Source organism: Drosophila innubila, assembly GCF_004354385.1.
Source record: "Drosophila innubila isolate TH190305 chromosome 2L unlocalized genomic scaffold, UK_Dinn_1.0 4_B_2L, whole genome shotgun sequence".
NCBI lineage: Eukaryota > Metazoa > Arthropoda > Insecta > Diptera > Drosophilidae > Drosophila > Drosophila innubila.
This window is the reverse complement of record NW_022995372.1, coordinates 27406901-27420924: the sequence shown is the minus strand read 5'-3', so window position 1 is coordinate 27420924 and position 14024 is coordinate 27406901. Positions and strand designations below refer to the sequence as shown.

The 14024-nt window shown below is 39.3% G+C and overlaps 1 protein-coding gene across 6 annotated transcripts in view; it reads left to right on the top strand.

Moving 5' to 3' along the window:
• Positions 1–14024, top strand: part of LOC117794496 (protein sickie) — a 43050-nt gene that overhangs the window by 22366 nt on the left and 6660 nt on the right. For 5 of the 6 annotated variants that reach the window (XM_034635123.1, XM_034635122.1, XM_034635120.1 and 2 more), the window contains exon 2: positions 4327–5840. The exons of the other annotated variant lie outside the window; for it this stretch is intronic. In XM_034635123.1, coding sequence (XP_034491014.1) covers positions 4473–5840 — 1368 coding nt within the window. In that variant the 5' untranslated portion in view covers positions 4327–4472. The remainder of the gene's footprint in view (positions 1–4326; positions 5841–14024) is intronic. 6 annotated transcript variants of the gene reach the window in all.

Here is a 14024-nt window from a genome sequence, read left to right as displayed (position 1 = left end):
AAATAACAACTCGACCTAATTAAAAGCCTACAAGAGCGACGCCTCTAATGACTTAAAACCAGACACACTCACAAGCACACACACTACACACGACTTGCTTGTTGTTGTTTTTCTTCTTTTATTATTTTTTTATTCAACTGTCAAATGCTCTGGGTACCAATGACTTCATAAGAGTTAAGTGTGATTACGTTCATACGAATCTTTGCAGAACTCATTCGAAGACCTTGTTGAATCTCTAGTTTAATAGAATAGAAACAGTATGAAGTGAAGCGAGAAATTGAATCTCATGTTAGCCAACGGTTTCAGCTATATTTTTAATTAATCTTACAATTAGCCTTGGCGGTATTTTGAGTTGCCTTTTGAGTATATAAATATTAGTTAACTCATTAATATCTCAAATACCAAAGATTAGCTTTGTAAGTCAAATGGGTGTTACATATGAATCATAAAATAATCATGAATCCTTTCAGTATTATTCATAAACAAAAAATATATAATTACCTATATCTCAAAGAACTTTTCATAGTTTTGACAACCTTGAGGGTGTGACAGTTCACAACCCCTAGCAACCAGCTCTATCTCAAATGTATGACACGAAGCTACTTAGCAATGCAGTTGACAGCCTCAGTTTGATTAGTTGTGCGTATTTTTTCAGCCTTAATTTTCAACCGGTTCTGACATTGAATATTTAAAATTCCTAATTTTTTGTTGTTTATATTTTTTGGCTTTGTTAATACTTTTTTCATTAGAAGCTGACACAGTTGCCAACAATACATTTATTGCTTGTTTATTGCGCATTTTGTCAAAAGTTTGACAGACTGGGATTATGAGCAAAAAGAGGCAAATACTCGTATTTACTTGAGCTGTTGAGCTGATCAACACATCAGACAAGTACGAATACGAATGTGAATAATCGTATTACGACAGTTTTCTCAGATGAACTGAGAGCAGATGTTGTGTCTCTGATGATGACTTTGACTTGATGCTCAGTGGGTCTTAAGTATTTCGCTCTTTAATCGCCTGAATCCATAATTCATTTAATTTCCTAAAAACATTAATCAAGTGAAACACCCGTCTCTCAGTCTGTCGTATGCGTTGGTTGATTTCGATTTTGTTATTTCTATTATATTTATATGTTTCTTGACTTTTATTATTATTATTATTATTTTTTTTTTGTTGGCTGAAAATTATGGCAATTTCCTTGTGAGATTTGGCTCGATAGATAAGCAGCCACATCGTCTAGACTGGAGCGACCCAGCCACAGCAGCAGCCCACCAGGAAAAGCAACAGAAAAAACCTAGACAGACGTCACTGCGATAAGCCTGTGGGCCTGCCACTTCCTCCCTCTCTCTCCGCTCCACTCCAAAGGCCAGTGACTGTCAAACTGTACCATTCGTTAGTGAAAGCTGGCAAACAGCGCCTGACAAGCAGTTAGAAACGCCTCGGGAGTTCAATTGTTCAATGGCAATTGACATTTGCCACAATTTTCATAACACAATGGACATTCCGATGCAACAGTTGCATAATATACAATAATCAATATGCAAAACAATTAGACGCCTACCTGCCACAAAAAAATTCAATTTAAATTGTTGAATTCGCATTCTGTCAGGCCTTGAGTTCGTTTTTGTTGTCGAATTATAGGCAACCCAAAATTAATTTGATTTATGCGCAATTTATTCAATCAACTTAGGTTCAACTTGCTGCGCTTTCCAAACTGCGCTGTTTAGACTAAAGTTTCTACGTGACTCACAATGCGGCACATTGAGTTGTATTTGTTGCACTTCCTTTTGTCCCCATTTTACATGTGCCATAAATTTTATAATCTGCCTTACCGCAGAACCATAGCTCAACTTTTGTGCCGCATTTAGCTCAGCTGCCTTGTCAAGCTGCAACACAATTAAAAATTTATTGAATGCTTCAGAGTTGCAGATTGAACACTGAACATTGTATTGTAAATTAGACCCAGTTATAATAAAGCTAAAAAAACATGTTCTAATAAAGTCAATCAAGTTACCTTATGGATAATGTGCAATACAATGTTTTTTAAATTAAAATATTTAAAACAAAATATTTATTGGAAAATATTAAGCAATTTTAATTATATTTTTGGGAATATATTAAGCAGTTTTCGTTTTGCTTTTAAGTTTGTGTAGAAAACAACTTTCTACATTTTACAACTGTGCGGAAAAAAGTGAAAAATGGTCCCAAACAGGAATATTAAATGTTTTATTACTTGACACTAATTTCGAATTATGAGTATTATAAAGTTTTTAAGTATTTAAAACTAGTTACAATAAATTTCTCCAAACATTTCATTTGTCATTTTTTCCAACTTCAAGGCCGCTCTATAAAACTGTCTCAGCATATTATAATTTTTTCTAAGCCTCAATCAAAACTAAGAAAACATTTCCTGGTTCTGCGGGGCGGTACACGCAGGAGGCGTGGCACATTTTCTTCTATGATATCGCCAGTCTTTCTCGGCAGGCTGCCGACTTTATGAGTTTTAGTTTTATCAACTCTTTGACACTTGCGACTGGCAGAACGAGCACTTAAAACATATAATATCTATAAGTATGGACTATGCTGATGCCATGTGGCGACTTTGAGGCTGCAACAGTTTATGCCACATGCCAGGCAGTCGTTGTAGTTGTTGTTGTTATTGTTGTTGCTGTTGTTGTGTCTGTCAATTGGTTTGTTAGTTGGACTGCAGTCGTTGACACTTGAAAGCGGACTTGGGTTCGACTCCGGTTCTGATTCTGAGTCTGGTTCTCTTTCTGTTTCTTCTTCTTTTTTTGGTTCTTATTCCGAACCATTGCAAAACCAGCTGACTTTGCTAAATGACAGTTTGACTCATTCTGTTCTTGTGCAACACAGCAACAAAGGCAATAACAACTTGGAAATGCAATAAATAACAATTTTCTAATGTCATCAACATACGCTCAAGTCATTGTATCTCGCCCCTCTCCATTGTTTTCTGTTCTGCAGCTGCCTCAAGGCAACTTGTTGTTTTTGTTGTTATCGTCGTGTCTGTCCATGACGATGAGACGTCTCTCAGCTTTGGTATTTCCCTCTGTTGTTGCTGTTGTTGTTTTATAGCGCTGCGTGAATTGGCTGTAATTGTTTTGATTGCAGTTCATGGCTTGGACTTCACACTCTCTCCCTCTCTTTCTCTCTATGTCTCTCTGTCTCTGCTTGAGTTCTAATAAACAACAATTCTAATTGTTGCAACTATAGTCTATAGAATAAAATTGCGGCTTTGCTAATGTTGAAATCGCTCAGCATCGATAAAGTTATTAAAGCAGAAAAAATAATAATAATTGTACATACAGTGGTGCAAAAGCTATTGTATTTTTTCAAATAATTGCACTCAACCAAGCCTTAATTAATAAATTTATAGTTGTCGGAAGAAATGCCGAAGAGATTAATTTCTTGTCAAAAAATTATACATTATACACATATAAACCCGAACCGAGTACCTTTCGTATTATAATCGTACGGTAATGGATCGGTAAGGAAAACAATAAAGTTCATAGCAGCTGAAATTTTTCATTGCCTTGAACAATATTGAAGATAGGATAATAATTCAGAAAGTAAAACATTATTTTTTGCATAACATTTATTAAAGATTCGAACCACAGAACCAAACTTTCTCCAAAGTGGTAAAGATTTTCAGGAACGGGGTCTAAAAATTTTTTAAAAATAGGTTCTGTTGTTTTGAATCTTACGCTTAAAAAGTAGAGATAGGTTTTCTTTTTAAAATCCATAAGATCACTTAAACAGTTCGTGATTCTCATTAACTCCCATCTTGGAAACCTTGAAAGTCGCTTCCAGCCAACTTAAACTCTTCAAGTCAGTCTTTACATACTCTCAAATATGGCATTCAAAATTTGACAACTCGTCGTCGAATCCATTAGACTCATTCTCCATTGTTGTATTACCCCATTGAGTTAACGTCTCGTGGATTTTCGCGCCATTTTTGGGGCCGTCAATCAAAACCACAGACAGTCAGACAATCAGACAGTCAGTCATGTGAAATAGATGCTAATTAGGCGTTAATGAGACGCTCACTCTACTGATATTAAACAAATATGTTATTAGCAGCGCGGGGCTCACTGTAACTGGGCGTGGCATGTGGCAAGTTCAATGCACGCCGCATTACAACTTCAATTTATGAATCGTTGGGCTTCAATTAAGAATGATTGATGCAGTTTAAGTTTAAAGCGAGCGATCCCAGATCTCGATCCATCCCAATGGGCAATGAGCACGCTGAGGAGCAGACCCCCAGAGTTGATAATAAATGATAAACCTCAATTCAAAATACAGCATCAATTAATCAATGTGGCAAGTGAAAGACAAAAAAAAAAGAACAACATGAAAACCTTATGAAAAACCAAAGTTAAAAATCCAAAACCAGAGCAGTGAACAAAGTCAATCTCCAAAGTGGAATCCACCAGAGACAACGTCAAACGATGTCCGCTGCCAGCGCCAGCAATCGACCTCCAACGTCGCCTCTGTACGATGGTTATGCGACAATCCGAGCCCGTGGTCTGACCCGCTCCCGCTCCATACGCGCCGCCGAGGTGACCGAGGCAGCAGCCGCCGCAAAGCCGCACGAACTGCAGGCGGCGGGCTTGAGGTTGGAGGCGGGGCAGCAGGGCCAGAGAAAGCGGACCGTCTCGCTTAGGAGCAACTACAGCCAGAGTTCGTCGCTGGGCGGCGGTCATGGCGAGGAGATCTATGCGAGAGCCAAGCCCGTGCGTACTCCCACCATTGGATCCGACCTGGAGCCGATCTATGCCAGTGCCACGACAACGGCGTCGACCACCTCGGGAGGCGTTGGCTTTCGTCCTCTGTCGGATGCGTCGAGCTCCTCGGGCGGCGGATCGATGCCCTGCGACTATCAGAGCGTGAAGAAGAACTCCCGCTTCTCGCTGGATTCCCTGCAGAGCAGTGCTACGCCCAAGACGCCTGACTATAACACCGCCGGCGAGGAGGAGCACATCTTTCTCTACACCGCACCGGAGAGTCCGAAGCGGAGACTCGACAGCGGACTTCGCAGCTCCTATGACAGCTCGGAGCGGGTTTGCTACTCGCCGCTGCCGAGGCTGAGCTTCGATATGCAGGAACGCGACTCTCGGCGTGCCACACTGCGTCACAATTCGGTCAGCTCGACGGGCAGTCGGCGACCCATGACGCTGTCCCTGACGGAGTCGGTGCCGCTCTCTCCCACTGGACTTCCACCGCCAGCCCCTGTGCGCCGCGAGAGTCTCTATGCCAAGCCAAAGATCTATGCCACGCCCACGCGCCCACCGACCACAAGACGCCTTAATCTGTACGAGCTGCCCATTGTGACGCAGCGCAGCAACAGCACCGAGTTGCTGGAGCGCTCCTACACCAGCCAGAGTCTAGCCACCATTGACCAGGACGAGCTGCTCGTGGTGCCCAGTGCCATGCCCATGTTGCCAAGCGCCGTGGATCGGCGCTACCACACCCTGGGCCACATGCGGGTGAAGAGCATGGGCGCCGGGTTGCACCGCAGTCTCGATGTGCCCATCGGTTCCATGCTGGACATGACCGCCCACTGGGCACATCACGGCAATCACAAGTCCGCCGGCAACATCTATGCCTCCGCCGATGCGGCGGTGAGCGACCTAAACCGCATGGCACCCGAGTACATGGATCCCCTGGACTTTAAGATCGGCTGCCAGACAACCCTGAGGAGCAAGCCATTGATTCCCTGGTACGAGCTGGCCATAAGGCGGGATTTCAAGCGACAGTCGTGTCCGCCCATGAGCGGAGCACTCACTTTGCCCACGTCGCCACAGTTGGATGACCAGGTAAAGAAATTGCGGCCCACATGTGTTCTCGCTCGCGAGTTATCGATAAGCAGGTCGCCTCGAGACATGGTAGTGATCGACTGCCAGAAAATAATCTGATTTAGAGAATGTCATCATAGATAAAACATTTCAATAGTAATTGCATTATTTATCGAATAGCACTTAATCAGCCCGATGGTATCGAAAAAAACCGATGTCAATAAAATCCGATAAACGCATTTATCGACTATCATTATGAACACTATTACTATACCAAATAAATGTGATATATAACATATTGAGTTAAGTATAAGGCTTTATTAAGACTTGAATTTAGCAAATTACGGGAATTATTATGCTTTCTATCCGATCATAATTTATCGATATTATTTCAATTGAAAATTAGCTATAGTAAACTCTGCTTGCCTATGGATATCTCGTTGCAAGTGCAACTGCAACACAGAGTTGCCATACCCAGAGAAATGTAGTAGCTTACAGTTATGCTGTGTGGCATGTTCCTTGTTCCTTGTGTGTTGTACCAGCACAGTGTGGTATGTCGCATGTAGCATGTAGCATGTGATAGTTAGCCTGACATGCCTCATCCGGCTTTGGCATTACAAATGCAAGACGGCGCATAAGGTGAAGCTATGCGAGGCAGTCAGTCTGTCTGTCTGTCCGTCAGTCTGTCAGTGGCCGTTAGACGCGTTGCCCACTGATTGATTTAATAAAACTTGCATGAGGCTCGCTGCCTTTGGGCCACAAGAGTCCACAACAGTCCAGGCCAGGTCCAAACGGGCCGTGGCACTTCAGTTAGCATATTAAATAAATGAGCAAACGTCTTGGATGTTATTTAGCCAGGCTCACGTATTGCAGATTACAGTTTGGGAGGCGCTGGTTGCTGTTGATTTTAATCCTGTATCCGTTTTGTGGCTCTGTCTGCTTTCGTGAGTGCATGTCTGTGTGTGTGTGTGTGCGTGTGTGCAACACAACATCTGTTGTTGGCCATGTCCAAAAGTGATGACCTGATTCGCAGAACATGTAATTGATATGTTGTCCACGAAGAAATCAGCTTTGATTTGGCTTGGCAACTGCAGCTGGCGAATGCCCTACATACGAGGTATGCACGTGCATCTATGCTGCATGCCATATTTATCGATAAGTTTATCGATGCTGCATTTTTTTGCGAGGCATATGATCGTAAGTAATGATGATGATGTGCTGTGCATTAACCAATGCTGTGCTTGGACTTACTTTAAGAAAAATTTCGTTGTAAATTATACTAGCAGTGGACATTTTTTGGCTCTTTTGGCTCATAGTCATCTTTCCGTTTTGTTTTATAAATTTACGACCCGGCCTTCTTAAACTATTAATAATAGCAATATAACTACAAAAATTACTCTAATTACTTTGATTTTATTATTTTTTAAATAAATTAATATTGATTATAGTGGAAGCTAGCTCGATAACTCTATAGCTCAGCATCTTTTTTATAATACCCTGTAGACAAAAGACTGTCGCCAATTGCGGGTCCAATCAATGTCAACTTTCAAAACAAATAAAGTTGCCATTAATGCTGCTTGCCGCCGACCACTTGCCCCCTTGCCGAGTTGCCCCTTGTCGACTTTTTTGACTTTACTCACTTTGATTTGGCGCGTTTTTAAAGCTGTTTTTTAGGCTTTGCAAACGCCGTCAACTCTTAAAGCGTTTTCATGTTTATTTATGAGCAGCTGAGGAGGAACTGCGAGTTGGTCGATAAGAGCAGGGAGCTGTGAGCTGAGAGGGGAACTGGCGAGTTCAACAGCTGTCAGGTCTATTGGTAACTCGAGACGAGGCGACGCTGTGAATGAAAAGTGAAATTGGCAGTTGGCAGTTGGTAAGCTTAGTCTTTTTTTGGCCAGGCCAATTGACGGGCGTGTGAAACGATCATAATTACAGTTTTAGCAGCACTGTGCTCTACTTGCCGTATTTCAACAGTTCAATTGGTTCAAAAAGTTCAACAAGGTGAATGCCAAATGTTGATTGCCTTTAATTGATTTCATTTTTTACAAAAAATTTACATATTTGGCAATTATCATCACATGTCATCATCATCATCATCAACAACAACAACGACATTATTATCATCAGTGGGAAACCTTTACAACTGATTGATGAGTTTTTGATTGCTCAATCGATTTTGATAGGCGTGACAATAATTTTTCATGGGTAATAAATTCATAGAATGATTCAATTAAATGTCGAATTCAGCTAATTTACCTGAATAACGAAGGTTGACAAATAATTTATTAATAATTATACCTTCCTAACTGATGTCTTATTTATTACATATATTTTGCAACAAAATAAGTTAAGCTTTTACTTACCTTAAAGTTGATACTTTTAACTGTCAAATTAATTAATTGGTCTTTTAGTTAAACTCAACTTTAATTCAACCTCCACTTTGGCTTTTATTCCAAGGACAGTTCTTCAAGTTTTGTTCTAGTTTCGCTCCAGATACTCGTTTATCGGTTATGTATCGCTGGTATCTCTTAAGTAGCGCCATGCATAATTAATAAAAGCTGTACACAACGTCAGAGAGCTGACAAAATGCCAACAAATTGACAAGTCGAGGGGTAAATGGTGGGAGCTGTGAGGCGGGGATCATTTGCAGTTGCAAAGATACTGGCCGTAAGTAACTCGTTAGTTTTATCTTTTGGCATCGCTTATTAAAACCATTTCTGTTTGATAAACGAGATGTGGTGATTGTGGACAGGCTGCTGACTGCTCGACTGACTGCCTGCACATGAAATGTATGATATATAAATTTGTAACTCTTACACTGGGAGAAAACATGAAAACAAAATAGGTTGAGTGAGTGATAAGGGAGAGATTTTGAAAAGATCATTTTAAAAAAAAATTAAAATTTGTAACTCTTCTTTTGGAATGTATGAGACGAAGCTAAAATTGTTCAGTGATAAAAAATATTAATATACTGTTTAAATCAAGTAAAAAATATAGCTCAATATTTAGTTTTATTTTATAATTGTACAGAAGTTGTAAGTACGGTTGATGTTATTTTCTCTCAGTGTAGCTCATTTTAATTGACTGGCCAGCGGCTGGCACAAAGCAGCCCACTGAGAGCTCAATGAATTGATTGACTGACTGACTGACTGACTTACTGCTTGACTCTTGCTCTCTCTGTCTCGCTGTCTCTTTACCGCTTTTTCTCTTCGGCGGCTTGTGTTTTTGTCAAAAGCAACATGACAGCAACACCTGATCTATGCGCAGTTATTTTAATATTTAGTATTTTTTCTAACATGTATTTTGAATTTTTTTTGTTGTTCCTAAATTCTATGCAACATGCTCAGCTGCAGCTGCCACTGCCACTGCCACCATGGGGCGCACAGTTTTTAATTTATGACAAATGCAATTTGTATCAGCTTAATTCATAAATATTTATTCGGCTATGCAACAAGGTGCAAGCAATCGGGGCACGTGAGCGTGCAGTTCATAGAGTCACAGGTGTCTTAGACCGAAATAAAAAGAATTGGTTAGAAACCTGTTTCAAGTGCGGAGTTCTTAGTTCCCTTTGAGTGGTCCAAACTCGTTTAAGAGCTCAGTTTGATAGAGTTTGAGAATTGAACGATGATGTTGAAGCTGTTTCAGGAGGGGAGAGTGGACGAGTGCAGACAGGACGAATGACAGACCGACTCATTCTCCCCAAGGAAATCAGCGCAGAGTAAAAACAAACTCAAACATAAAGTAAACCAGAATCAAAACCAAAACAAACATACAAATAAACTCAACAAAACAGCGACTGACTGAGATAAAAGAACAACAAGAAGAGAATAAGAGATTTGAATTTTAAAGTAAGAATTATCTTGCTTAAAACTGGTTGCTACACTAAAGGTCCAATATCTGAGGCTTGTAGTCTGACGTCTGTTTCTTCACTGTGCAGCTTCATGAGTTTTATTTTTAAACCCAAACAGACACACACATTAAGTTCTTCTTGTTGTTATCCTGAACGTGTGTGTCGTCTTGTGGCTTCCGGTCTTGAAATCCAATAATCAATGAAAACTCAAACATAGCAAGCACTTCAATGGACATTGATCGTGACAAGACAAGTCATTACAGACAGTCGAAGGGTTAGGGAAAGCTAGATTTCTAAGTGGAAATTTGGATTGGTTTTATTTTTGAGGGAAAAATCTAAAAATGAGAAACCATCAGTTGATGAAGGGGACTTGTTGTGCGGAACATTGAATATTTATAAATCAATGATATTTAAAACAAAAAACACGCATCCATTCTTTGAATTAGACGCACTAATTAATCATTAGCTTTAAAAAGATTCAAAAATGCAATGTAAAGGAAGAGTTCTAGTTTTGTTGAACATTTGATAAATCTGTATAAATTTAAAAAAACAAAATGTGAAGTCTGTCAACAAATTTCTGAAAATTTGGATGGACTTACATACTCTTGTTATACAATATATTTGACTATATTATGTTAATTTTGGGACTTTCTGTACAATTACTCAACTCTTATCTTATGGCTAATCTTATTAGCTGCCAATTACCTACTCTATCTTGTCGAATCTAATGTACAAAACCAATTCTTAAATTGGCCATTTGCAATTTGCACTTAACGATTTTGTCCACATAATATAAATTGCAGTTGAAATTTACAATCTCTTTTTCTTTTTTCTTTTTCTTTACAGGTAAGTTCCCGTGCTCACATCAATTTAATCCACACTTGGGGGTATCGTAAGTCACAGATGTTGGTATTGTTGTTGTTTTTGTTGTTAGACTGGCCATTAGCCAAGCCACAAAATTTGTGTAATGCCAAATGCGAGCCACAAATTTTCAGTGTCATGAAAATTGCATCGAAAGAGATGCAAGAGTTGGAAACTGAAGAGCTGAAGAAATGAATAACTGATAAACTGTAGAATTGTTGAATTGTAGAATTGTTGTGTAAATAATGCAAAACCGCAGTCTTCTTCTTTGTCTTTTAGCAGCCACTGTCCATACTTTGTTGCAGTCACTGTAGAGCTCTTTCAAGGCGGCGTGAGATCAAAGCCTTTGACTCTGACTCGAACTGCGAATGTGGCTTTCTGGATCCGTGTAGATTCAGTGTATTGGTGTGGTGCCGTTTCTCTCACTTCAGGCATTATAGCCAGTCCTCCTCGTCCTCCTTGATCGCAGTTTATACACAAGATCTTAATGATGATTTGCTATTTTTGCGCTCAGCCCGTCGACTCCTCGATAAAAGTCCCAATCCCCAGACCCGAACCCGAACCCAACCATGTGGCAATGATGCGCATGTCGCTTCTTTAACTATACAAATACACAAACTCACATACACACACACACTCGCAGACACACAGTAAACAATCAGAATGGATTAGTTTGTTAATCAGTTTATTATGTGGCGGCAGATCTGTTATGACCAGCTCAGGTTGAAAGAATGAAGAACACAGATTTGGGGGCGTTAACTTAGCGGCAAGTCAATGCGAAATGAAGAATCAAAGATATGAGCATGAAATTTGCAATTAAGAAAATGAGAAAAAAATTTGATTAAAAATAAATTAATTAAAAAGTCAGCTTTGACTTTCAATTGATCTTATTGCTGAGATTAAGACATAGCTGAAATGAAACATGAGAAAGAAATAAAAAGTAAAAAAACCTTTAATAACTTTGCAACTTGACTTTTGATTAGATAAAGATCAACGCAAACTTTCAGCTACTATAAAATATAAGTTATCTTATCTTATGTCTACCCATGATTACAATGTATTTGTAGAATAGCCCACTGCAGCTATCTACACAAGTATAAGTACTTAGAGTTCTATGAATTGACTTTAAAATAGCAAAGCTTATCTATATATTTTCCTCAATTTCAATTAATACAAAAAATATTTGTATTGTTTTTATTTTTTTCCTGAAATTTGTTTGGAGGTTTCAATTAGGACTCATTTTAATCCAAAGTTTCATATAGTTGAAAAATATTACAAAGACATAAAATTAATGTAGTTATTTTATTTTCGGACCTAACCTTTTATTTAAGAAAATGTTTCGGTTCAGGATCGGTTCACGATCTGGTTCGGGCTGCTTAAAAACTCAAACCGCACCAGTTCTGCAAGATTTGGTTCAGATCCGTTTTGCAGTCTTTATTTAAATTGAGGTGAAGATTTACATTGCTTATTTATGTTTAGGCTAATTAACTAATCGAGTAATTGTCTAAAAGTCTTGTACACTTATTCGTTTGACTTAAATATTATAATATAATATAATATTGACTTAGATAATTAGAAAATATAATCCCAGAATGATAAGGCTTATTAATGTTAAATATAAGAATGTAAATACCGTTGTAATTATAATATTGGTCAGCTTAGGATATACAGAGGTTATATATATTTTTTTTTATTTTCTTTTCATTAACAATTATATCACGATATCCTTGAAGTCATCAGAAATCAATCTTACAACGAGGAAGAAATCTTCATTTTCCGTGACATAAAGGTCAAAGTCATCAGACCTCTAAGCCTTTAAAAAACCTACAGCAAATTATTAATTGCAATTTTCACTCTGCAACCAGAAACTTGATCCATGACCTTTATTAATCATTTATTATGAATACGCCCGTGAGTGAATGCCATAGAAATTTTCAATTGCAGGACCACACCCCCACAAAACGCCCTCGCATAATGTATCAAATGACAGTGACAATTGTTACAGTTTTGCAGAGAATCTGTTTTTATCTCGGCCAACAATTGTCAAGTGTTGTTGCAGTTGCAATTGCCGCATAAATCATTTGAAAAGGTTAAAGTGCACACGCCTACAGTGTATGTTGCAGTTGCTGTTGCTGTTGCTGTTGCTGCCGCAGACAGTGGCAACACATGGCTGCCGGATGCTTGCAGCATTTGTCAAGTGGTGGCACATGATTTATGCACGCCAGCAACATAGACAGCAAACATGCTTCTGTTGCCGTCGACCTACTTAAGATCCAACTAGCTGTAAAGCTAATCGAAGGCCGCTGTTGCCTTATCAATAGTTAATTTTTATCGAAGGCTGATAGCAACACTATCAGCAACGTCAGCAACTATTTGTTACGGTTAGTTGCTGTTGCAAGTATTTTGACTAGAAAGTAAGTTGTTAGATTGCCAACTTGTCGTTGTTGTTGTCGCTCTTGTTGCTGCCATTGAACTTGAACTTTGTTTTGTGGTATCTGTTAAATTGCCAGCAATAAATTCAACTATGCCACAGCAGCAACAGCAACAAACACAACAACAGCAGCAACTCCCGCACCAGCAACTTTGACAGTCAAATTAAAGTTGGCAATTCTTGTTGTTGTTGTTGCTGTTCATTTAGCATATGCAGCCCTGCAGAACTGACTACTCTCTATCTCTCTCTATCTATCTTTCGCTTTCTCTGTGTGTCTGTCTCGCTCCTTCTCCCTTTTTTCGTTAGCATTGTTAATCGAGGCGGAACGCGTCTCTCTACGCTTCGTTGCCATCACTGTGCTAATGAAGTGCAACAACAACAACAACAACAACCACAACAACAATAACAAGTGTAACAACTACAACATTTGCAACAGCAACATATTGCACTAAACGAAGCAGTGCAGTTTGGGAGTCACTTTACAGTTTGACAGCCTGCTAATGCATATTTACAGCAGCAGCTACAGTAAATACTAAAAGGGTGAATGCTTGTATGTTGCAAATATGTTGTTTCTGCGTCTGTGTTGTTGCAAGTGTTGTCTTTGTTGACGTTGTTGTTGCTGTTCATTATGAGTTGGCAGCACTTCCGTTTGTTTTGTAGTTTTTATGCGTTTTTCTTGCCATTCCCCATTGCACATTATTTGTATACCCTATGTTCATGAACAGAAGGGTATTGTAAGTTTTAGCAACACTTTAATGTTGACTAACAATTCTCATTCCCTCAATATTTTCTGCCTGCTCATTTAGATTATCTCCAAATTAGGCGACATGCCAAGAAATTTTGACTAAGCCTTGCGCTGCTGTTTCCAGACTAATTAAATTATATTTAACGCTTGGAAAAACGTGTCTCCAGCAAACATTCCAAGTCGCAACTTTCCCTCCACCCTGACTTGCATCCACCTATTTGAAGCTCACACTGGGCACATTACAATCAACAGCTTCAAATTAAAAGCCACGTAGCGAGAGCTCTCAATGGCAGCCTGTAGGATACTGAGGATGCTGGG